The 27,043-nt window shown below is 43.4% G+C and overlaps 1 protein-coding gene across 1 annotated transcript in view; it reads left to right on the top strand.

The window, feature by feature from the left end:
* gucy2g (guanylate cyclase 2g) overlaps nt 1–25,189 on the top strand; it is a 125,442-nt gene extending 100,253 nt beyond the window's left edge. The window contains exons 16-26 of the mRNA XM_064993546.1: nt 3,979–4,083; nt 5,200–5,271; nt 5,367–5,535; nt 6,021–6,176; nt 6,407–6,584; nt 12,558–12,698; nt 12,885–13,077; nt 16,201–16,375; nt 17,779–17,877; nt 18,626–18,717; nt 25,067–25,189. Coding sequence (XP_064849618.1) covers nt 3,979–4,083; nt 5,200–5,271; nt 5,367–5,535; nt 6,021–6,176; nt 6,407–6,584; nt 12,558–12,698; nt 12,885–13,077; nt 16,201–16,375; nt 17,779–17,877; nt 18,626–18,717; nt 25,067–25,189 — 1,503 coding nt within the window. The remainder of the gene's footprint in view (nt 1–3,978; nt 4,084–5,199; nt 5,272–5,366; nt 5,536–6,020; nt 6,177–6,406; nt 6,585–12,557; nt 12,699–12,884; nt 13,078–16,200; nt 16,376–17,778; nt 17,878–18,625; nt 18,718–25,066) is intronic.
* The last annotated feature ends 1,854 nt before the right edge of the window (nt 25,190–27,043 follow it).

Raw genomic sequence — 27,043 nt, 5'->3', positions numbered from 1 at the left:
CATTTCCACGTGTTCTACCATGCTGCGTAAGGGGGTCGGTTGGGCTTCCCACTTCTCATTGTTGAGGTCCAGTAGGCCGCATGGCCTCCTCCCATAGATGAGTTTGAAAGGGGAAAAACCGATGGAGGACTGGGATATTTCTCAGATAGAGAACATTAGGTGAGGTCGTAGCTGGTCCCAGTTCTTCTCGTCCTGCTCGATGACCTTTCACAGCATTTCTTTGAGCATTTTATTGAATCGCTTGATGAGCCCATCCGTCTGTGGGTTAAAGACGGAGTTCCGGATCTGCTTAATGCAGGAGAGCACACAAATCTTTCATTAGATGGGACATAAACTCAGTACCTTGGTCTGTCAGGATCTCGTTTGGGATGCCCACCAGGCTAAAGAGGTGGAACAGCTCCTGGGCGATTCCCTTGGATATCGCCACCCATAGGGGAATGTCCTCGGGATACCGGGTGGCATAATCTACTAATACCAGGATGTACCGGTGTCCTCATGCTGCTTTTACCAGGGGTCTCACTATGTCTATGGTGATGCATTCAAAGGGCACACCGATAATTGGTAGTGGGGACCAGTGGGTTTTGGAAGTGTGCTATTGGGGCAGTGATTTGACACTCTGGGCAGCTCTGACAATAGTCTTCCATGGCCCTCCTCATACAGTGGAACCGCTTAGCGATCCGTTCTTGGGTCTTCTCCATTCCCAGGTGCGCCCCCAACAGGTGGGTGTGGGCAAGCTGAAGTACGGTTCCCACGTACCGTCGGGGCAGCAACAGTACCTCTCAAAATTCTCCCTGTTGGCGCAACACCTGATACAAAAGGTTAGTCTTCATTTGGAAATGGGGGTATCGCCTGTCACTCACCCCTGGAAGTTGCTTTCTATCCACTGCTATCACTTGGGCTGCAGCGGTTTTCAAGTTCGGATCCTCCCACTGGGCAGTCCCAAATTTTCCGCTCAGTTGGCCCCCAGCGAGTGTTTTGACTGGTCCCCCGAATCCGATAGGGAGGATGGGCTTCTCCTCCAGTGGTTCACCAGTGGGGTTGGGCTCCGGCGCCCCCTCCAACTCCGGACCCGTAGATACAGGTTTGTCAACCACTTGCTTCCCGGCCGCCCAGGCGACGGGTTGTCCTCGATCTAGCCTTCGGCCGGCTCGCACCTTTTTCCTCAGCTCCTGCCTTCACAGTGGCGCGAACAGAGGACAATCTCGTCCCACGAGAAGGGGTACCGGCAACTCCGGTATGGCACCCACCATCATCTGGCAGCTCCCTTGTGGCGTCACGATATTGGCCCGTAAGGTTGGATGCCGCATTGTGTCACCATGGGCACAGGAAATGGACATCTTCCAACCACGTTTGGTCCCCTGGTTCAGCAGGCTCCTGGTACGAGCGTAACCATACTTCCGGAGTCTAATAGAGCTTCTGTGTTGTGTCCGTCGACCTTCACAGGGACCATGGGTGACATTGGATTGTGGTGCACCCAACAGGAGGTAACGTAGTCCACTGCATGGCCCACCTTTCCTCCGGGGCTTGCTGATGGCATTGACTCCTGTTGAGCAATGCAATTGCAGGCAAGGTGCCCCCGGGTGCTAGACTCAAAACACCTCCTTTGGTCCCCATCTACCTGGGGTCGTTGATGGCAGGTCGGCTCTCCCCAAGCTGTCTCTCCAGGGGTCTGCGGCCCTTTGGCCCTGCCGACTGTCGGTCCGGGGTGTACAGCGGTGGGGCTGTCCCTTGTCCGCTCGGACGGGTCCCCGACTAGGCCCGGCTCGCACTCAGCTGGGACTCAGTGTTCTGATGCCTCCCCACTGCTCCCAGGAGGCCCTCCAAGGTCTGGGGCTAGCATAGACTCGTTGCACTCTTCATGTCGTTGGGGTAGCGCCCGTAGGAAGCGATCCAGGTCCACTTTGACTAGGATGAAGAGGATGGATACGTCGAATAGGAGCCATGCCATGGTGATACCCATCTGGGCTCCAGGGGATGTATCGGCCACGAACCTCCAGTTGTGGAACAGTTGAGCCCGATGGGCCAGGCTGTGCACATAGCGGCTGAGTATTTCCTGTTTGAGTCTGTTGTAGTTAGCCGCCTGTTCGACGTTGAGGTCCCAATATGCCTTTTGGGCATTCCCAGAGAGGAACGGGGCCTGCAGACTTGCCCGTTTCGGCCTTGGCTATCCTTCCCGTAGTGCTGTCTGTTCAAACGTGCATAGGATATGTTTTGATGTTGTCGTCTTCCGTTTGGATTCATTTCAGTAGTTGCTCCTCCTTGTAGCTTCCTGATTTCCTCAACGAGGTGGACATTTTGTAGCTGCTGTTCCTCCAGCGTTCATTCCTGAATCGCCTGTTGTGCTTGTTGGGCCCGGACAAATTGAGCTATCAACTCGTCCATGCTGATGCTGTGTAAACATCTACCCTGATCTGACCACATTATCAGATTGCCCGCATTCTCCACCACTTGTGGCAGACCGGGGAGTCGATTTTCTACATTGTGGAATAATAGTGAAGACATCCAAACTGAAATAACACATATAGAATCATGTACTAACCAAAAAAGTGATAAACAAATCAAAATATATTTTATATTTGAGATTCTTCAAAGTAGCAACCCTTTGCCTTGATGACAGCTTTGCACACTCTTGGGATTCTCTCAACCAGCTTCAAGAGGTAGTCACCTGGAATGCATTTAAATTAACATTAAGACGTTTAGAGAACTTTGAACGTTTTTTCAAGTGCAGTCGCATAAACCTTCAAGTGCTGTGATGAAACTGGCTCTCATGAGGACCACCACAGGAAAGGAAGTTACCTCTGCTGCAGAGGATAGGTTCATTAGAGTTACCAGCCCCAGAAATTTCAGACCCAATAAATGCTTCACAGAGTTCAGTAACAGACACATCTCAACATCAACTGTTCAGAGGAGACTGCGTGAATCAGGCCTTCATGGTCGAATTGCTGCAAAGAAACAACTATTAAAGGACACCAATGAGAAGAAGAGACTTGCCTGGGCCAAGAAATACGAGCAATGGACATTAGACCATTGGATATTTGTTTTTTGGTCTGGAGTCCAAATTGGAGATTTTTGGTTCCAACCGCCGTGTCTTTGACAGACGCGGTGTGGGTGAACGGATGATCTCCATATGTGTATTTCCCACCGTAAGGCATGGAGGTGTGATGGTGTGGGGGTGCTTTACTAGTGACACTGTCAGTGATTTATTTAGAATACAAGGCACACTTAACAGCATGGCTACCACAGCATTCTGCAGCGATACGCGATCCCATCTGGTTTGTGCTTAGTGGGACTCCTATTTGTTTTTCAACAGGACATTGACCCAACACACCTCCAGGCTGTGTAAGGGCTATTTGACCAAGGAGAGTGATGGAGTGATGCATGAAATGACCTATATTATGATTTGTTTAACACATTTTGATTACTATTTGATTCCATATGTGTTATTTCATAGTTTTGATGTCTTCACTATTATTCTACAATTTAGAAATTAGTAGAAATAAGCAAAAGCCCTTGAATGAGTAGGTGTCCAAACTTTTGACTGGTACTGTATATATATATATATATATATATATTATATATATATATATACACACACTCAAACTTCAACTCCCAGCAATTGTTTTGGACTCAATATTGTAAATCAATTATGTAAATATATTAATATAATAATAATAATAATATATATATATATAATAAATACATTATGTAAATATATATATATATATATATATATATTATATAAATATATATATATATATTTATATTTACATAATTGATTTATTATTTACATAATTGATTTACAATATTGAGTCCATAACAATTGCTGGGAGTTGAAGTTTGTATGCTTATGATTATTCCGTTTTTTTTTCAATTGCACAATGAATTCAATAGACATATTTATTTATCATTCATTATTATTGAAAAGCCCATTTCTAAGTATTTTTGTAAATAATGCTCTGTACTCCTTTTATAAAACAGTTGAGAGAGATGAAGCATGAAAACTTGGTGCAGTTCTTTGGGGTTTGCATTGACCCTCCAAAGGTCTGTATGGTCATGCAGTACTGCAAGAAAGGCAGCCTGAAGGTAACAGCATAGGACTGTGATGGTCCGGATTGAAATGACAACAAGTTTAATTAATGAGGCCGCCATAAACTATTTATAAGTCCTTCGTAGATGCTTTACAACTGATTTATAAACAAATTCACACTATATAAACTCTGTTACAACAATGTATATAGAATGCTATTTGTCAAACATCTGTGAATGCCATATAAACAGTTCATAAAGGCTTCATAAAGTTTTTAACTCATCCCTTATGTTCTGGGTCAATTTGACAATTTTTTAAAACATTTCTATCACTGACATACTTAATCTACTCTCCTAGGTATGAGTCTCAAACTTGTAAAACGCGTAATTTACACACAATAAAACCCTACCCAGTACAAGAAAAGTGACATCCATGATGTTCTGTGTCAATTTGACCCGGAATTTGACCGTGAGCTTGGTCTATATATCTCTTGAACGCTATGTCCTAGAAACAAGCTGCTTCCCGCACAGGAATGGTGCAACCATGCTGATCACAGTATTCTTTTCCCTATGATGCTCAATGGCTAAGCAACAAAGATCTGAAGTCAATTTGACCCGCAATTTGACCCTTGAACTTGACCATTTTCTAACTCTTGAGGCTGAGCAGCACTGATCTGAGCAACAAAACTTGAGTTTTGACAAATTATGATTATACGATCTTACGGATGTATGACTTTTTACATGCATCAAACATTTGGATCGAAGTTTAGAAAGGTTGGAGCTATCAACCCATGGGGGAAAAAAATCTGAAAGGTGACATTCTCAGCAACATTTAGATAAGGGGAACTGTACTTACCGTACCTTTTGTGTTCACTGTACCGAATCAAACTGACCCAGAACACACCTTGTGTATAGCCGAATCGAACCTAAGAGATGGGTTCAAGTTGATGTTCATTTAAAGTGGTACCACTGCTGCTTTTCTTGTATCACTCTGTATGAGGTACCATATTATGTGGTGCGTTGTGTTTAGTAAAAAAAATGAAAGTTCAGGTAGTACTTTCTCATTTATCTCCGTTTCCCAAAAAACCCTCCCCAATGGACACGACTCAGATGTCAATCATTGGGTTGTAAAGGATTGCTACAAAAATGTATCGTTTTTGTTTGTGACTGCAGGATGTTCTAAGATGCACTGACATTGAGCTGGATTGGATGTTTAAACTGTCCTTTGCATACGATATTGTTAATGTGAGTAACAAAATCCCTTTAGACTGGTACGTCCTTTATGTGAACAGGGCTAGACTTTTTCCCGGTTTAGTTTGACACTGTTGATTTACTTGCAGGGGATGGAGTACATCCACAAGAGTAGCCTGAAGTCCCATGGCAACTTGAAACCCAGCACGTGTCTGGTGGACAGCAGACTTCAGGTCAAACTCTCTGGCTTTGGACTGTGGGAGTTCAAATACGGCACTAAACACAAAGTCATCCCTCTGGAAAATCCCAAATTTGAAGGTTAATAGTTCAATTAATCATGGGAGTAGAACTGAGTAGTTTGATGTAATCACTATTCAGGCCAGTGTTTGGAGATGTTTATGATGCCTTCATCTATAAGACCTTTATAGATGCTTCAGAAATCATTCATAAGCAAATGTCATGCTATATAAAGTAGGGCAAAAGAGTTATTCCACATTTGGCAAAGCAACAGATGTAGTGACCTTTTATATGAACTATTATGTAGTATTACTTTGCTTAAAATAATTTGTGAAGCATCTATGTAGGGCTTATGAAGACTAATGAATGCTCTATGATGCCTTTATCAATTGTTGTTTGTGGGAACTTAAAATGGACATAAATTATATCAATGTTATATTAAACGTCATGAAATCCATTACGAATGTTGAGACAGAGCTCATGAATGTGTTTATCAATGTATGCCCCTCTCAAGTAAAGTCTTACCACAAGTCGAATTAACCATAGTTTGATGCCACTTTGTCCAGAGATGTACTGGACGGCTCCAGAACTTCTGAGGCAAGACCAGCTCACGTTCAATGGCACACCCAAGGGGGACATCTACAGCTTTGCAATGATTATGCGTGAGCTGATCTATAGCTCAGAGGTGGGTCCATACAACGATATCCAGCTGGAGCCAAAAGGTGCGTTGTTAATTCATTCTAGAAGGTCCTCGAAAACACCACAAATAATCCATCCTTTGTGGGGAAAATAATTATGTAAAGTGGTAAAACGTTGGATTTGAGCTACCTGAAGTAGATCTAAGAATGTGTGAAATCTGTATCAAGTCCATTAGAGACTGGGACATGGTAGTTTTGTTGTACTTGGCATCACGTTGTGTAGAAAGTGTTTGTGTCTCGTTGGTTTTCTCCAGAGATTATCAAGCAATTGCGGGTCCCTCTCTTAGGGGAGCCCCTCAGGCCGACCGTGTGCCCCCAGATGTGCAACGAGGGGCTGGTCAACCTTCTTAAGGCCTGCTGGAGTGAGAACCCTGACTACAGACCCCCTTTTGGCTCCATCAGAAGACAGCTGAAGGAGACCAGCCCAGAAAGGTCTGTCGTGGAGAGACCAGCCCAGACAGGGACAGACTTGCCCAGACAGGAAGAGACCAACATGTTGAATGCACCGAGCTGTCTGTCTAAACTACTGGCACACAGCTCAGACACCCATGCATACCCCACAAGACATGCCACAAGTGGTCTCTTCACAGTCCCGAAGTCCAGAACAGACTATGTGAGGCATACAGTACTACATAGAGCCATGACTACATGGAACTCTACTCCTCATCAAGTAACTGACGCAAGCAGTAAAATTTGATTTAAACAGATAAAAAAAATCCCTTATGGAACAGTGGGGCCTGTGAAGCAACACAAACATTTGCACAGACACACGCACACACACACACACACACACACACACACACACACACACACACACGATAACATACGCACTATAGATACACATGGATTTAGTACTGTAGATATGTGGTCGTGGTGGAGTAGGGGCCTGAAGGCACACATTGTGTTGTGAAATCTGTGAATGTATTGTAATGTTTTTAAAATGGTATAATCTGCCTTAATTTTGCTGGACCCCAGGAAGAGTAGCTGCTGCTTTGGCAGCAACTAATGGGGATCCATAATAAATACAAATACAAAACCTAGACAGGGAGAGACCTGCCAGCCCAGACAGGTAGAGACCAACCTAGACAGGAACTAACCAGCCCAGGCAACCCAGACATTTCTTATATGGTGGGCTGGTATGTACAAAACAATCTTCTTGAATTCCAGAAGGTTCCATGTTGTAGCTGAAAGGTTTGTCTGCCTGGTTGAGTGATTATCCTGTAAGGGCCAGACAAATTGGTATTCAGCTTATGTCCTCTCAGTGATCTCTTTACCCAGACACAATCTCCAACTTGAAGTGAGGGATCCTCCTTGACATTGTTACTTTTGTTGTAGTACTTATTTTGAGCATCCTGATATTTCTGTACCTCATTAGCTTTTCGTCATCAGGTGGTTTGTCAGCCACGAATGGTGGAAGGACTGTATCCAGCGGGACTGTCCAGGTTCTTTCAATCATGAGCTCGACAGGTGTTTTTCCCGTCAGAGAACTGTTTTCCTTCTTAGAGCAGGGCACGAAGACAATACTTCAGGACTTCGTTAAACCTCTCTACACCTGTGTTGGCTAATGGATAGTATAACAGGGTCTTCTGGTGCACCATTCCATCTTTTTCTTTGTAGGACGTGAAGTCAGCTTGGAATTGCGGTCCATTATCAGTCACTAGAACTTAGAAGCCCTACGAGCTGGCTGAGGCTGAGCTGGCTGAGGCGTGGGAGCCTGACGATCCGGCTGAAGCATGAAACCTGACGATTCCTCTGAGGCGTGGGAGCCTAATGAGCCAGCTGAGGTGTGGGAGCCTGATGAGCTGGCTGAGGCATGACGTGGGATGTGAGCCTGATGAGCCGGCTGAAGCATGGGAGCCCGATGAGCCGGCTGAGGCAAGACGTGGCATGGGAGCCTGCCGAGCAAACTGAGGCAAGGAAACCTCACAAGCCAGCTAAGGCGTGGAAGCCTGACGAGTCAGCTGAGTCAGTTCCATCGGCGGCGGCATCAGGACCCAACGTCACCACCAAAAACAAAAAACACGAACTCCCCGATGCTTCAAATAGGGGTGTCAGTATTCTTTAACAACAGACGCTGGAGATGAGAAGCAAGTACAGGGAGTGAACATTTAATAAAACAAGAACAACGTCTGGACGGGGAAAAAAACGACATTATGACAATAATGCTGACACGGTGAACCAACCGAGGAACAGACAGATATAGAGGGGTAATCAACAAAGTGAAGGAGTCTAGGTGAGTACAATGAGCGCTGATGAACGTAATGCTGGTGACAGGTGTGCATAATGAAAGGCACGCCGGCCTCCTCGAGCGCCAGAGATGGCAAGCGGGAGCAGGCGTGACACATGGGCTACTGAAGCGTTGCAGGTAATGAACATAATTCGACCTGGGTGGAAGTAAGCCAGAACAGGCGGTTCTGCTATTGTAGGCACCTTGTCTCTCTTTCTTTCTCTATCCTGGGGGACCTGAGCCCTAGGACCATGCCTCAGGACTAACTGGCATGATGACTCCTTGCTGTCCCCAGTCCACCTGGCAGTGCTGCTGCTCCAGTTTCAACTGTTCTGCCTGCGGCTATGGAACCCTGACCTGTTCACCGGACGTGCTACCTGTCCCAGACCTGCTGTTTTCAACTCTCTAGAGACAGCAGGAGCGGTAGAGATACTCTTCATGATAGGCTATGAAAAACCAACTGACTTTTACTCCTGAGGTGTTGACTTGCTGCACCCACGACAACTACTGTGATTATTATTATTTGACCATGCTGGTCATTTATGAACATTTGAACATCTTGGCCATGTTCTGTTATAATCTCCACCCGGCACAGCCAGAAGAGGACTGGCCAGCCCTCATAGCCTGGTTCCTCTCTAGGTTTCTTCCTAGGTTTTGGCCTTTCTAGGGAGTTTTTCCTAGCCACCGTGCTTCTACACCTGCATTGCTTGCTGTTTGGGGTTTTAGGCTGGGTTTCTGTACAGTGCTTTGAGATTTCTGCTGATGAAAGATGGGCTATATAAATACATTTGATTTGAATTGTCATACACCCCTCCCCTTAAGTCTCAGCTTCTTTAGTAGCTGAGCACAGGACATGGGTACCAAAGCTCAGACAGCCTATGAACCAGGGCCCAGCATTGATTGCCAATGGGGTTGTAGATTATTTGTTCAGGGGCGGAAATGGGCACAATGTTTGTAGAGTAGATGGGGACCAAGAGCAATCCATGGTCAGAGAAGGGCTTGCCCCTCTGCCTAACAGCAGGAACCAGGATAGGCAAACCAGAGCTCACCTGTGATGACATGGGGATTTTTAGCACAAGGCTCCACTAGGGCACAGAGAGAGGAACTTGGGGAATAATTAGTCAGCACTGGCGACTCAGGGGAGATGGAAACCTCCACCTCTAAGACAGGACGGCCTTCTTTAAGACCCAGCAGTACAGTTAGACCCTCCAGTGGGCCCTGGGCATCGGAAAGTAGGCACTCCTCTTTTGGGACAGGAACAGTCACAGGAGTAGGGCTGTTACGGTGACCGTTTTACCGCCACACTGGCGGTCGCGAGTCATGACGGCAGTCAAATTCTACATGACCGTTTAGTCATGGTAGCTAGGCTTCCCCAAGCTCTGATGTTGCTGATGGTCATTAGTAGCCTACCAATCTTGCTAACGTCCTTGTACTGCCTGGTACTCAGCACTCTATTGTCCCTCCAATCACTCTGACATAAATGCAAATGTGATCGAAAATCTAATAAAACAGCAGGATCCCATCAGCTTTCTATAGGCTAGAACTACTATAATTATTTCTCAACTTTCCTAATATTAAGCACATTGCTTTTCTTTACAACAGGAGTATACCATATCTGGCTAGTATGAAAATGGACCACTGGGAAAAGTGTCCTCCATTCGCTATTTAAGTGCATAATGTAGATGACTTTTTTCCCCACTACCTTGTTTAAAGACAGGTGCATGATATTGGTCCCTTCTAAATCAAAACAAATGTCACACATATATTATTTAGTATGTATGAAGATGAGATTAAATCAAGAACAGTCTGATGGGTGAAAATATTAGCCTATCACTAATTGTGAATGATGCCAAGCTTGTGTGTAATAAGGCAAGAAACAGAACACGCCTTTTTTGGCGACATTTTCTAATCATAGTCTCACCTCATGTAGCCTAGCCCATAGGCCTATATGTTTTGATAAGGTTTGTATCAATACCTTCTTAAAATTAAGCACGTGAATCCAGTTTACAACGGGTGTAGAGCCTAATTGGCATGAGTTTCAACTTTGTAGAAGATCATTTTCATCCTAAACATGCCGATCGATATTTAGCCCGACGAAAAGTAAATGTGGACGGAATTGAGCTATCTGAGAGAGCCATGTGAGTGAGAAGTGCTTCGGAGAAATCAGCCTGGAGAAGCGAATTATAATTATTTTATTCAGCCCAAGGGTACAACGGCCACTGGCCGCAAAAGGGCAGGATTTTTTTAAGGGGCATTGCGACCACACAAGGGGGATGCTGTCGGGATATTCAAGGCATTAGCAAGTGCGTGTCAAATTATGAATGAGAGATGAAAGTATGTGCAGCCTGTGCAAATAACAATGCAGAGCTCATGCCTTTCATAGGACTTTCTTTTCAAATCATTATTAGAGTCGCATCATGCACACTTAAATTGTATTAAAGATGCAAACGTTGGGCTATATGTTTTGATCACAACTAAAGTTGCATAAATAACTCTATATCAAGCATATAGGAAGACCTGTTTCTTTGTTAACAGCTCAACACAGAATAGCCGCATGTGCGCACTCACTCAGAAATCTTTTGGAGAAAACATCCTTTCTACAGTATTTTATGTTCAATTGTAATCTTCATACTACAAAATAATATCAAATATTGCCACGGAATTCTAAGCAAATCTTGTCTGCTAAATGAACTAGTGTAGCCCACAGACATATGGCATAGCCAGACCAGGGCCTAACATCAGGACAAAGAGTATGCTATTCTGTTCTTCTGAAATAGACTACATTTTCTTCACGTCTTGTTTCTTCAGACCTATCTAAAATACATAATGGATTGATTGTGATGGTGTAGGCTATGGATTATTATACTTAAAAGTCTGCGTCAGTGGCTTGTAGGCTGTGGAAGCTAGGAGACGCTAAAGGTGTTTATGTTAATTAACGATCAATTACCGTGAGACCGGCAGTTATTTGCTTGACAATCACTGGGCTGACTACATTTAATGACTGCCACAGCCCTAGACAAGAGAAAGCGGTTGAAGCTCCCTCTCAGCTGGAAGAGTAGGGGACACCAACCCCTCAGAAGTCTCCTCGATGGTGTTAGGTTCTTATTATCAGAGTAAGAACTCAATGGACACTATGAAAGCTTAAACCAAGTTTATTCGCCCATTTGGTCAAAACAGCTGTATCAGACAAAAGACATATTCGCACAAGCGCTGACATGTAAAACCCTTTCTCCTATGCTGAGTCTCCTCCTACACATCTCAACAGCCATTTCATCTCTGTTGCTAGACAGAACCTTAGTGATAGCAGCACTTCCTCACTTCATCTGACCTGACCTCTGCCCCAAAGTGCTCACTCCTCCCCAACTCGCGGCTGTCATGTTGACTCATACCAGACGGTGTCTTTCCTTCTCCCATAGGATCCCTGATGGCTAACAATAACATATCCTGACGTAATGTAAATGTTATAAATCATCCTCTCTCCCTCAGTGAAAGGAATAAGTATATTTCATAAGTCAAGAAATCAGAACCCAACAATGGAAACCAGAGCCTCAGACGGCTCCAGCTGCAGGTCTGAAATGCCAGGAACTGGGGTGGCCCACTTACAATCCGATGTGCAAGCAGGTGGCGCCACCTCCTAAAAACTCCAGGAGAAACAACTGCACTTGGTGGTACTCCTCACATGGCAAATCAGTAGGGTAGGACTTACACCAACCCGGCCGTGATGAATGGCAGGACTGGCTGAGTAACTCAATGATGACAGCTGTAGCGTCATTGGTGTCTTCCTCCCCTAGCAGCCACTCCCACCAGGCCTCAGCCAATTCACATTACAATGGCTATACTTAACTCATTAATGCAAGTAAAGGTTATAATTAGCATAAACATTAACATTCATTTAGTCACTCCTTAACTCAGGCAAATGTCAGAAGGGCTGGTCCATTTTTTTGCTTAGTGGGCCTGTCTGACCTGTTGTTTTTGTTGCACAAAATTATAATTATCTGGCTAATAATGGGGCCTCAATTAATAAAATGGGCTGGTGTGTTAGCAATGCAAGAGGTGGTTTTTGGTCCCAGGCATCCCATGCCTAAGCTAATGATGTTTTCCCTATGATTATTGTTTTCCTCACCTCACGCAATATCAGTCTATACCGTGTATCGACTCATCTATTTTATACTTCTCAGTCATGCGAATATCCTTGACAACATGGTGAACAAGTTGGAGAGCTATGCCAACCACCTGGAGGAGGTGGTTGAAGAGAGAACCAAACAGCTTACAGCAGAGAAGACCCGGTCGGACAAGCTTCTCTCCAGTATGTTACCAAGGTAACACAGACCTTGTACCTACAAGCATTTGGATTATGTAAAAATATAATTACGCTACAAATATTGAGATTTACAAGATATTATTTTTGCAAAATTCTGTGCTGTTTTGTGGACAGAAACATTGGTATAACATACCCTGTATGTATATTTAACCCACTCCATTGACTTCCCTGGCTTGACTAACAGGTACATAGCGGACCATCTGATGGCTGGGAAGTCGGTGGAGCCTCAGGGTTATGACATGGTGACAATCTTTTTCTCGGACATCGTTGGCTTCACCACCATGTGCTCCATTAGCTCCGCCCTGGAGGTGGTCACCGTCCTCAATGACCTCTACAGTCTCTTTGATGAGATCATCAAGCTCTACGATGTCTACAAGGTACATTATACCTGTACAATAATTTTAAAGTGTTAGACAGACCCCAGTGTTTTGGGGTACCACTTCACCTCAAGTGACACCATTAACGTACCTAATTATTAGGGCATGGTAAAACTTTATTGAAGGTTACCTACATAAGGAATTCATAACCCCTACATAATGCATAAGCAGTAAATACGCATTTTAATAAATAACTTATGAAATGCTGATGTAGGCTACTGTTTATGAATACATTATGGGTTCTGCATGTGCTTACTGCATGTGCCTACACCCTTGACCTTTCCCCCAAAAATTGTGTTACCGCCTGAATTTAAAATTGATTAAATTTAGATTTCTGTCACTGGTCTACACACAATACAACATAGTGTCAAAGTGGAATAATGTCTTGAGTCAAAAAGTATTCAACCCCATTGTTATGGGAAGCCTAAATGAGTTCAGTAGTAAAAATTTGCTACACAAGTTGCATAATAAGTTGCCTGGACTCACTCTGTGTGCAAAAATAGTGTTTAACATGATTTTTCAATGACTACCTCATCTCTTTACCCCACACATATAATTATCTGTAATTTAACCTTTATTTAACTAGGCAAGTCAGTTAAGAACAAATTCTTATTTACAATGACGGCCTACCCCACCAAACCCTAACGATGCTGGGCCAATTGGTGGCCCTATGGTTCTCCCAATCATGGCTGGTTGTGATGCAGCCTGGTATCAAACCAGTGTTTGTAGTGACGCCTCAAGCACTGAGATGCAGTGCCTTATACCGCTGCACCACTCAAGAGCCCCCAGTAATGTGTGATGGAAATTCTAACCAAGTGAGAGAGACTTTGTTATTTATTCGAACAATCAATCTTTATTATCAATTAAGAATTGCAATAATGAAGCTGGTCAACGACCACCCATCTGTAATCGTTGAGAGCCCAACGAGAATATTTGAGTTACAGCTCGTTATAGCAAAGTACATCCTTCTGAATGTTCATGACAAACAACAGATGTGTATAATTATACAAAGGTACATTATGCTATCAAGCAACAGACAGCGAGATTTACATTGTGCCAGGTTTCTGTCTCTAGGTCATTTACTGCTCGTTTACACAGGGTTATATTCTCCTTAACACACAGATACAAATCATTCAATGGAATGCAGGCTGTAGGTTCTATCACTAAGCCATCATAAATCAATTGCTAGCGCCAAGCGCCAGAGGCCTAACGAAGTCCCACAGACATAGATGAGAGAGAACTGAGAAACCTTATTTGATGCATAAACAGAATTAAACATAATCTTGTAATTTTGGATGGTGTATCAATACAGCCAGTCACAGCAAAGATAGAGACATCCTTCCTAACTCAGTTGCCGGAGAGAAAGGAAACCGCTCAGGGATTATGAGGCCAATGATTATGAGGCCAATGGTGACTTTAAAACAGTTACAGAGTTTATTGGCTGTTGATAGGAGAAAACTGAGGATGGACCAACAACATTGTAGTTACTCCACAATACTAACCTAATTGATATAGTGAAAAGAAGGAAGCATCCTGTGTACAAAAGCATGCATCCATGCATCCTCTGTGCAACAAGGCACAAAAGTAACACTGCAAAAAATGTTGCAAAGCAATTCATTTTTTGTCCTGAATACAAAGTGTTATGTTTTGGCCAAATCCAATACAACACATTACATATTACCACTCATCACATTTTCAAGCATAGTGGTGGTAGCATCATGGTATGGGTATGCTTGTAATCGTTAAGGACTGGGGATAAAAAATAAATGGAATGGAGCTAAGCACAGGCAAAATCCTGGACGAAAACCTGGTTCAGTCTACTTTGAACCAGAAACTGGAAGATGAAATCACCTTTCAGCAGGACAACAACCTAAAACAAAAGACCAAATCTACACTGCAGTTGCTTACCAAGAAGACAGTGATTGTTTCTGAGTGGCCGAGTTACAGTTATCACTTAAATCTGCTTGAAAATCTATGGCAAGATTTGAAAATGGTTGTCTAGCAATGATCAACAACCAATTTGACAGAGCTTAAAGAATTTTGAAAATTATAATTGGCAAATGTTGCACAATCCAGGTGTGGAATTGTAATCGGGTCAACTGTTATCGGGTCAATCTCATAATAAAAAAACTTTAAAAAATGTCAATAACAAAAAAAATGGTCTCATAATTTCACAATTATGTTTTTGGATCAAATATTAAGCATTTTACAAACTTTTTTACAAAATGTAAAGTTCAACAAATTAATAAACAAATCAATATTTCCAATATTTCTTTTTACATTGCTCCCCTAATAAAAATATCTGAGTTAAACATAACACTGAAAATATGAATATATCATAAAATTATCAGACTTTTTCCCAATTTGAGCTCTTTAGCTGTTTCAGTAAAGAGAAGGCCAAGTGAGGTAAAGGGGGTGTTTGAGAATTAGAACCTCATTCTGAAGGCATATAAGTGAATAAATTGACTTAATTTGTGCTCATCTAAGCAATACTCCTGTAGATAATTGGCTGGGGTAAGCCATCAATGTAAAATAAGAATTTTCTCTTAATTGACTTGCCTAGTGAAATAAAGGTAAAATAAATTATAATAATGCATAATACTGTGTTTTATTCAAATATGTTTGTTTTTCTAAAAGAAAAAAAAAAATTGCCCCAAGAATTTAATCCAGATGCATTTCGGTAATGAGAATTTGTGTTAAAAAAAATTCAAAATTCTGGTGAAATTTTTAAATGGATTTAAAATAAGACGTTTTCCCAAAAACTAAAGATCTTAGTCCTCAGAATTATAGTTGATTTTTGCAGATGCATCATGGTTTTATAACACAATTTGCTACAGATATTTTAAAACTAGTTTCATGAGAATCACCCAATATCTGCCAAAAGTGATTCTAACATGTATTTCTTCCACTTTGACATTACAAAGTATTTCTTGTAGATCATTGACAGAAACGGACAATTAAATACATTATAATCCCACTTTGAACACAACAAAATGTGTAAAAAGTCAAGGGGTGTGAATACTTTCGGAAGGCACTGTACAGTAGGTAGCTTTGTAAAATTTACAGTGTATATTGTAAAATGTACGGTGTATATTGTGGGCATTTATGTGTATGGTGTATCAGGTGGAGACTATAGGGGATGCATACATGGTAGCTAGTGGGCTACCCATCAGTAACGGCATGAAGCACGCATCTGAGATTTCTACAATGGCTCTTCACTTCCTGTGTGCCATCAAGCTTTTCAAGATTCGTCACTTGCCCAATCAGAGCTTGTCTCTCCGCATCGGGATCAACTCAGGTCAGTACGTACGAAAAATCTGTCAAATCGATTACCCAGATAGCGGCTGTCAGCCATGAAGTAATGATTCCTAACTCGAGATCTGTGTGTATAATTTAAAGGGTTACTGTATTTCCTGATTTGGCACAAAAACAGTGTCTACATATGTGAAAACAGCGCATTTCTATGATCTGTGGTTAAAAATATAAGGTCAAACGGTCATAAGGTCAAATGACATTAAAAATTAATAAACTGTGATTTTCAAAACCTGCAATGAGTTTCTAGCCCAACGAAAGGTATTTTCTTGCTCCCCACATCACCTTGAATCTCATAGTGTTTAAAAATCACAGTTTTTAACTCAAAGATTTTTCTACGAAACATAGAAATGCGCCATTTTCACATATTTTTACACTGGTTTGTGCTGGAGATAATGAAAATGATGTTGAAAAGTAATGGAGTTGCCCATGAAGAAATGCTAGCAGCCATGACGGATGGCAAACGAGAGTTGTCTTGGGGGTAGGGAATAATGTGGAAGTTTCTTGGGTGTTTTTTTGCCATTCAATCACAAAACAAGAAAGCCAGTAGTGAGTACGGCGAGGTAAGCTAAGCTCGCTTCGCTATGGAGAGAACAAAGTTTTGAAGTTGAGGACTTCTCTCCCCCTGATTGACTTACCATCTCAAGATGGTCAGCTAATTCCGTTCTATGTGTAGGCTAAAGCCTGCGCTGACCTTGTGTTTAGCCAAGTTGACAACAGCTAGCTAGCATAGCTTGGTGATAGCTGCAGCTGGCCATCCTATCTAGCTGATATTTCATTGCTAAATCAGTTATGGCAAGATAACAAGAGCCAGTGTCGAATGTGTTTTATAAGACACTCGTTCTATAACACCTTGCTACAAAAGTAGCTTGCAACTTAGTTTCAACGCCTTATCATATCATGTAAATACATGTTACTGTGGAAACTGTATCAACTGTGAGTTGTATGCCTGGTCTTGAGTCAAATCAGTTGTCCTACAACACAATATGCTATAACTGGCTAGTTTTGTCTATTGTCATCTCTCCTTATGTGTGCTGTAAGGTATTTCCCAGGGGACATATCTCAGAACTACTGATATCCCTACAACAGGTGTAGGCTACATGTGGACATTGCTCAAACGTCGCGAGAATTACTTTATGACCAAAATCATCCTATTTACACTTTGTAGTCCATTTTGACACTATAATTAATGTTTCGGACTCATATCTATGCCACATAGGCCGTTTAAAACCAGAGAAGTTGGTTCTAAGGGGCAGTTAACCTTTAACTTGGACTGTTGCAGGAATCACACATTGATGCCAAAAATCTGCAAGTTACTGGTGTGTGTGTGTGTGTGTGTGTGTGTGTGTGTGTGTGTGTGTGTGTGTGTGTGTGTGTGTGCGCGCGCAGGTCCAGTGGTTGCTGGAGTGGTGGGCACAACCATGCCTCGCTACTGTCTGTTTGGTGACACAGTGAACACTGCTTCCAGGATGGAGAGCAACAGCCTGCGTGAGTTCCATACACCTGCTCCTGAAACCTAATGGGAAGCTATTGATGTCAATTCAAGTGATACTACATCATTTTAAAAATATGTATTTATTTATTTCACCTTTATTTAACCAGGTAGGCTAGTTGAGAATAAGTTCTCATTTGCAACTGAGATACCAAGATAAAGCAAAGCAGTTCGACACATACAACAACACAGAGTTACATATGGAATAAACAAACATACAATCAATAATACAGCAGGAAAATCTATATAAAGCATGTGCAAATGACATAGGATAAGAGAGGTAAGGCAATAAATAGGCCATGGTGGCAAAGTATAGCAAATAAACACTGGAATGGTAGGATGTGCAGAGGATGAATGTGCAAGTTGAGATACTGGGGTGCAAAGGAGCAAGATAAATAAATAAATACAGTATGGGGATGAGGTAGATTGGATGGGATATTTACAGATGAGCTATGTACAGGTGCAGTGATCATCTTAACCACATTATATCGTGTTTCATTTTGGTGTCTCTGGACTAAGTCCAACAGGGATTGATAAAGTCGTATCAAATTGAATTGAATGTAATTGAATTTCCTCAAACATGGCTTGTGTGTGTGAATAGTGTTGTTTCATCCAAACTCCACTTAGCTGTAGCTCCAGTTTATACTATTGTGCATTCTCCATACATTGGTAATGATCTTGTTGTATTAGCTACATTACAATAGTTTTTCCCTCCTATTGATTTGATCTGTATATATTCCACAGCCCTGAAAATCCACATATCCCAGAGCACAGCTGAGATCCTCACTCAGATAGGCTCCTTTGAGCTGGAGGAGAGAGGAGACATTGAGATAAAGGTGAAAATTTGACCGTTCTGTTTTGTCTCCGTGGGTTTCATAACCACGCTTTATAACAATGAAATAATGATGAGACGGGAATTAGTTCAACCATTTATCTGAACGTGCTCATCTCAACACATACTACTCATGATGCTCTGCTTATACAACTATGGTAAGTGCAAATGGTACAACCTTAATACACAACAATGACATGAACTGTAGGGAGAATCTGTTCTAAAAGTCCAAGCTTCTAGGTTCACGCCACTTGTAGGGTAACAGTGGTCAAACTGACTCCCAACAACAATGTCACAAACTTGTGTGGGTGCGGTTGAGTCAGTGTCCTGAGGACGTAACTGTGAGCTCCTGTAATGTATTCAACCAATGATTGGAAGAATGCACATTTGTCCTATCAAACTCCCAGTCCATAGTCATTCAATCTCTGTGAGGTCACATCCAAGTTCTGGAGATGGTCATTTTCATTCTTTCCAGTCACGAGGATGTCATCCAGGTAGTATTGCACTCCTGGCAATCCACTCAAGAGCTCGTCCATCGCCCTTTGGAACAACGTTGCACACTTGTGAATCCAAATGGTAAACAACAGTACCTGAAGAGCCTCTTGTGTGTTACGACGGTCAGCAGCTCCTTTGACTTTGTCATCCATGTGCACCTTCAAGTAGGCTTGGCTGAGGTGGATTTTGCTGAACTTTTGACCCCCAGTAATACCCACAAAAGGGTTGTTGACGTGTTATAGCAGATGCTGCTCTGTGGACAACACAAGGTTAACTGTGACTTTAAAGTCTCCACATATCCTGACTCTACCATCCTTCTTAATAAAGGACTGGTATTATGGGTGTCGCCAATTCACTCACGCTGACTGGCATCGACCTTTGCTCTGATAGCGTACGGTATGCTTTCAGAAACTTTGGTTTACTGTCTGGCTTAATGCTAAGCTTCACTGTAATATATTTCATGTTACCCAGCTTTCCATTAAAGACTTATCCATGTTTCTATAAGATGGAGGGGAGGCTTGTGTCTCCGCCTGTCATTGTACGCCAGTCCAGTGGGATTTTCTCCAGCCACGAACATCCCAGAAGTGACGGATAGTCTCTTTTCACAACGTAGTGGCAGCTTTTCAGTATGTCCGTTTAACTGAAGTGTGACCCCAGTGATGCTTATCACGGCGACAGATTCACCTGTGTAAGTCTTTAACACGATGTATGCTGGCTGAAGTGGAACGTATTTCAGTGTCTTTTTTGTAGACTGTGCCTGACACAAGAGCTACAGCTGCCCCTGTGTCAATCTCCATACGCACCGGCTGCCCCTCTAGCAAGGGAGAGACTCTGATTTTTAGTTGAAACTCTGTGTACTTTTCCCAATGAACTCAACTGCTGAGCCTCTTTAGCAGCTAGTTCCCTGGACACTCTGACTTCAATAGCCTTCGCCAAGGTCAGGTTACTTTCAATCAATAGTCTCTTTTGTGTAGCTTCACTGCGTATCCCACATACTAGTCTGTCTCTAATGGTGTCATTTAAAACATAATTAAACTCACAGTGCTCTGATAGGTTTTATCTCCACAGAAGAAATCAGGAAGAGGGAGAATCAGGGACAATGTTTGCTGCTGCATTAAATACACTTTCAGCAATAACTAGTGGTTTTGGTGAATAGTGGCGTTTCAGTATTTCCACAACATCCCAATATGTCTTATTACCTGGCCTGTCTGGCTGTAGCAGGCTGCGTATTAAATGAAATTGGCCCCATTACACCAAACAATGTAGGTACAATTTTGTCCTCATCAGTAGCTAGGTTCCCATCCAATTGGCGACAGATTTTTTTAGCAAATATTCTAGAATATGCATAAATAAAATATGTATGTCACTCCCTGTTCGTAATATATTGTGTTTGTCTTCATTTATTTGGTCAGGCCAGGGTGTGACATGGGTTTATTGTGGTGTGTTTTTGTCTTGGGGTTTTGTGGGGTGTGGCTTAGTGGGGTTATCTAGCAAAGTCTATGGCTGTCTGGAGTGGTTCTCAATCAGAGGCAGGTGTGTATCGTTGTCTCTGATTGGGAACCATGTTTAGGCAGCCATATTCTTTGAGTATTTCGTGGGTGATTGTTCCTGTCTCTGTGTTTGTTGTCACCAGATAGGCTGTATAGGTTTTCACGTTCCATTTGTTGTTTTTGTATTGTTCGTATTTTTTTCATCGTCATTAAAAATGTCTCAAAAATACCATGCTGCATTTTGGTCCGCTTCTCCTTCACCAGACGAGAACCGTTACAGAATCACCCACCACAACGGGACCAAGCGGCGTGGTAACAGGCAAAAGCAACAGCAGGAGCAACAAAGAGAGGAATGGACATGGGAGGACGAATTGTTCGGAGAAGGACCCTGGGATCAGCCTGGAGAATATCGCCGCCCCAAAGAAGAACTGGAGGCGGAGAGAGCTGAGAGGCGCTGGTATGAGGAGGCAGCACGGCGACGTGGATGGAAGCCTGAGAGTCAGCCCCAAAAATGTCTTGGGGGGGGGGGACTCACAGGGAGTATGGCGACGCTAGGTAGGAGACCTACGCCAACTTCCTGTGGTTACCGGGGGGCTAGAGAGACCGGGCAGGCACCGTGTTATGCTGTGGTGCGCACGGTGTCTCCAGTGCGGGTGCATAGCCTGGTGCGGTATATTCCAGCTCCGCATATCGGCGGGGCTAGATTGAGCGTCGAGCCAAATGCCATGAAGCCGGCTCTACGCATCTGGTCCCCAGTGCGTCTCCTTGGGCCGGCTTACATGGCACCAGCCTTGCGCACAGTGTCCCCGGTTCGCCTACAAAGCCCAGTGCGGGCTATTCCACCACGCCGCACTGGCAGAGCGACCGGGAGTATTCAACCAGGTAAGGTTGGGCAGGCTCGGTGCTCAAGAGCTCCAGTGCGCCTGCAAGGTCCGGTCTACCCAGTACCACCTCCACACACCTGCCCTCCGGTGGCAGCTCCCCGCACCAGGCTTCCTGTGCGTGTCCTCGCTCCAGTACCACCAGTGCCAGCACCACGCATCAGGCCTACAGTGCGCCTCGCCTCTCCAGCGCTGCCGGAGCTTTCCTCCTCTCCTGCGCTGTCGGAGTCTCCCGCCTGTTCAGCGCTGCCCGAGCCTTCCCCTTCTCCTGCGCTGCCGGAGTCTCCCGCCTGTTCAGCGCAGCCAGAGCCTTCCTCCTCTACAGCGCGGCCGGAGTCTCCCGCCTGTTCAGCGCAGCCAGAGCCTTCCTCCACTCCTGCGCTGCTGCTCCCGCCTGGAGCAGCCTTCCGCTTCTACAGCTGTCAGGAGTCTCCTGCATTTAGCAGCCAGAGCTGCCAGTCTGCATGGAGCAGCCAGAGCCGCCAGTCTTCATGGAGCAGCCAGAGCTGCCAGTCTGCATGGAGCAGCCAGAGCTGCCAGTCTGCATGGAGCAGCCAGAGCTGTCAGTCTGCATGGAGCAGCCAGAGCTGCCAGTCTGCAAGGAGCTGCCAGTCTGCAAGGAGCTGCCAGTCTGCAAGGAGCTTCCAGTCTGCCAGTCTGCAAGGAGCAGCCAGTCTGCAATTAGCTGCCAGTCTGCAAGGAGCCACCAGAGCTGCCAGTCTGCAAGAAGCCGCCAGAGCTGTCAGTCTACAGGGAGCAGCCAGAGCCGCCAGTCAGCATGGAGCAGCCAGAGCCGCCAGTCAGCATGGAGCAGCTAGATCAGTCTGCCAGGATCCGCCAGTCAGCCAGACTCTTCCAGATCCGCCAGTCAGCCAGACTCTTCCAGATCCGCCAGTCAGCCAGACTCTTCCAGGTCCGCCAGTCAGCCAGACTCTTCCAGATCTGCCAGTCAGCCAGACTCTTCCAGATCTGCCAGTCAGCCAGGATCTGCCAGAACCGCCAGCCAGCCAGGATCTGCCGGATCCAACTACCTGCCTGAGCTTCCTCTCAGTGCTGAGCTTCCTCTCAGTGCTGGGCTTCCTCTCAGTGCTGAGCTTCCCCTCAGTCCCGAGTTTCCCCTCAGTGCCGAGCTTCCCCTCAGTCCCGAGCTTCCCCTCAGTCCCGAGCTTCCCCTCAGTCCCGAGCTGCTCCTCAGTCCCGAGCTGCTCCTCAGTCCCGAGCTGCCCCTCAGTCCCGAGCTGCCCCTCAGTCCCGAGCTGCCCCTCAGTTCAGTGGGGTTCTGGGTGAGGACTACTAGGCCATGGTCGGCGGCGAGGGTGGACTATCGTAGGACGCGAGGAGGAGGGATTAAGACATTAATAGAGTGGGGTCCACGTCCCGCGCCGGAGCCGCCACCATGGACAGACGCCCACCCGGACCCTCCCCTATTGTTTTGCTGTGCGTCCGGGAGTCCGCACCTTAGGGGGGGGGGGGGTTTGTCACTCCCTGGTCGTAATATATTGTGTTTGTCTTCATTTATTTGGTCAGGCCAGGGTGTGACATGGGTTTATTGTGGTGTGTTTTTGTCTTGGGGTTTTGTTGGGTGTGTGGCTTAGTGGGGTTATCTAGCAAAGTCTATGGCTGTCTGGAGTGGTTCTCAATCAGAGGCAGGTGTGTATTGTTGTCTCTGATTGGGAACCATATTTAGGCAGCCATATTCTTTGAGTATTTTGTGGGTGATTGTTCCTGTCTCTGTGTTTGTTGTCACCAGATAGGCTGTATAGGTTTTCACGTTCCGTTTGTTGTTTTTGTATTGTTTGTGTTTTTTTCATCGTCATTAAACATGTCTCAAAAATACCACGCTGCATTTTGGTCCGCTTCTCCTTCACCAGACGAGAACCGTTACAATGTACATTTTCCCACCAGTGGTACTGTATGTTTCCACCAAATGGACTTGTTGCAGATATACATTTGTGAGTGACGTTTTCATGTACCGAATAAAAATCGAAAGTTTTGTCACAAAAACGTTTGCGCTAAATAGCAAATGTGCCTACTCTGGTCTTGCCACCTGCGCTCTAGCCAACAGCTGGCAGATACAGTGTGGGTAAGCTGTGCGGGTTGTGTAGTCTACATGATGAGATTATTATTGATATTTGTATTTGTCAAATGGCAGTCAAGCATCGATCATCATGTCACCAGAATAAGACCCTCGACATTTATTGGAAAGCAGCATCAAGCTCATCACCTTGCACTTTCACCACCAATGAAGTTCATCATAACTTATTTCATCTGTAGCCTAATAAACTGTATGGTTTCCTGAGTCATAGTGGGAGGACCACACACCATATCATCGGGAGATTCCAAATTGAATTCGATATGATGGTTATTATATTCATATTTGCAGAAAGGCATTTCCACCGACATTTCCCGCGTGATTCATTTTACAGACACAAAAAATCCCACCATGTCAAACAAACAAATGATCTGCCGGGCATTTATAAAATTACACCGAAGCATCACAGCTGTCATGATTTGTTTTCATATGATTTGACTTTTCTCACATAAAAACTGTGGATGGAAACGTGGTTAGTGTCATTTGCAAGAACAAAATATTTAAACCGTTCTGCATACGAGTTCCACTGCTCAATAGTTTCATCAAACTGTCCAATGTAACAACCAATTCCAGCCATTTTTCTTTTCTCATTAGCCACTTTATTGTCACTCTTGTCAATATTGTCCTCAACCACAGCAATGTTTTCCTCACTCACATGATCTTCATTCACTTCACTCACTGACGTTATATCATCAAGTTCCTTCGTTTAACAGTTTTTATTTCCAAAGTTCGTCTTCACAGTTTAATAAAAGTCCTTTCCTTTACTAACTGTATATTTATTCCTCCTTTTTTAATCACGTTTTCTGCTGGCCATGACGATGCTAACTCTTTTTCTTGGTAGCTCGACCATGCACTTGCCTCTGCTAGCAATACACTGTGCTAACATTAGCCTAGACTTTACCACAGAAAATAACAGTTCTAAACTTGTAAAACCAACTTCTTCTAGACAGAATAGTAACCGTAGGTTCAAACTTACTCTTCGCAAATATTTTGTTATGTCTCGTGGTTTCATAACCAGGTCTTTGTAACAATTCAATAATGATAAACAGGATAAACGGTTTAAATATTTATCTGAGCGTGCTCATCTCAACACATATTACCCATGATGCTCTGCGTATACAACTACAGTAAGTATGGAGGTGCAAATGGTACAACCCTACACAACACCTTAATTTTTTGTTATCTATATCAACAAGTGTTATAGGAAGACATGACACAAATATTAGCTTGTGGTTGTTGACATAAGTTGGCATAAGTATAATTAATGCTTATTTGGCTTATGAATTGATTATAATTGTGTTATGTTCTTATGTAGGTACCCCTCAAATACAGTGTTACCTCAATGTAATGTGTGTGAGTGACACAAACTCTGTGTATATCCATCCATGCTATAAGGGAAAGGGCTGTCAGAAGACCTTCTGGCTGTTGGGTAAAGAAGGCTTCAACCCTCCTCTACCAGTCCACACCTCTCCCCCAGCTTCATGTCTCAAACCACCAACTGAGGTACTTGCAAGTTGATGCCTCTTCTTGCTTTTCAACAGAATACACACCTCTGCAGGTCTCTAAAGTGGACCAATTTATTTTGCACCTGGTTTTAATTTGGGAAATTTGGTGAAAATCCAATATTTAGTTTTTGTTGATAATTGTTGTAACGATAAGGCTTCGCTGTACAATTGTTACCCAAGCACAGATTTGTTCGCGTCATACTTGCACCAGTAATACAATGAAAACCGCTTGTTGCTAACCCAAACAGTTCAAAAGATCTGATGCATATTATCGGCACAATTATTTTTTAAAGAATTCTGTCACTGATTGGAAGGGGGCACATTTTACATTCATAAATCATGTTCTAAAACTACTTGCAGTCCTCATTTGTTTTACACCTTGTTCAATCATATTTGTCACGTCACTAGCTAGCTAGTTAACAGTCTGGTAACTTTACCAGTATATCCAGAATGAAAGGAAAAGGGATAGCTTCTTCAGGAGATCAATGATCATAGCAATGAATGAATGACCGATATCTTGTGTAGTCGTCACAAACTTGACACTCTTAAAGATGCAGTGTACAATTTTCAATGTAACGCATTGCAATTGGAAAATAGTTCATTTACATAATCGACAACCTAATATTCCACATATGACTTAATTTCAATGGCAGGTACTGCACCCCCCTCTCCGAGTTCTTTAATAATTTGTTATTCCTATCTGCTACTTTTTGTTTCTTTTTTGGGGTGGTATTTTCTTAAAACTCTATTGTTTGCTAAGGGCTTGTAAGTAAGCATTTCACTTAAGGTGTTACCCCCCCCCTGTTGTATTCGCGCATGTGACAAATAACATTTGATTTGATTTACATAGTAGTTTCTAGGGCACAACATGTGCTTCAGAAGTAGCTATAATTCATAGAGCCTAAATCTCAATCAATTTAAGATATCGTATTTTCTGGTGCTCAGAAATGTTATTTTGTGCTCCTAACTTTTTACATTTGGGAGCACTAGTGCTTTTAGGTTAATAACCTAAAACACATGGCCAAATATACACTGGAGTTGCTTACCAAGATGACATTGAATTTTCCTGGCCTACTTAGTTTTGACTTAAATCAACTTGAAAATCTATTTCAAGACTTGAGAATGGCTGTCTAGCAATGATCAACAACCAACTTGACAGAGCTTGAATAATTTTTTAAAGAATAATGTGCAAATGTTCTACAATTATAGACTTACCCAGAAAGACACACAGCTGTAATCGATGCCAAAGGTGATTCTAACATGTATTCACTCAGGGTGTTGAAAACGTATGTAATTAAGAGATTAGTGTTTTATTTTTCATGATTTGTGTTACAAATTTTTTCACCCAATTTGACATCCGAGTATTTTGTGTAGATCATTGACAAGAAAATGACAATTAAATACATTTTATCTGACCTTGTAACTAAACAAAATGTGGAGAAAGTCAAGGGGTGTGAATCCTTTCTGAAGGCAGGGTAGCTGTTATTGGCAGAGAGGTTTGGAACTCTCGTTGTTATTTACCGCATGGTGATGTCACCATGGAAAGCCAAAACTCCCGTCCTGCAAACCTGCTGATTAGAAGGTCCTGTGTAGATTGTATTTTCAACCAGCAACTATCAGGAAATAACACGGATCAAATTTCCTCACACTTTTACAGTATTCATTTCATCAGCTGTTGTACAATATGATACAAAACACAGAAAAAATATAATTTTTACTGCACTGTGCCTTTAAGTCCATGTTTAAGGCAACTTATCTCCTGTCTGAAAAGGTTCCTAGTGATGACACATGATGATTATAGGAAATGTTATGGTAACACCTTTCTTGAGTAAATGTAGATGTTTGATGTGAACCAAATTAAATAAGC

Source organism: Oncorhynchus masou, chromosome 18 (genome assembly GCF_036934945.1).
Source record: "Oncorhynchus masou masou isolate Uvic2021 chromosome 18, UVic_Omas_1.1, whole genome shotgun sequence".
In the NCBI taxonomy this organism is placed as follows: Eukaryota; Metazoa; Chordata; class Actinopteri; order Salmoniformes; family Salmonidae; genus Oncorhynchus; species Oncorhynchus masou.
Note: the sequence above shows the minus strand (reverse complement) of the source record. Positions and strands in the feature narration are given on the sequence as shown.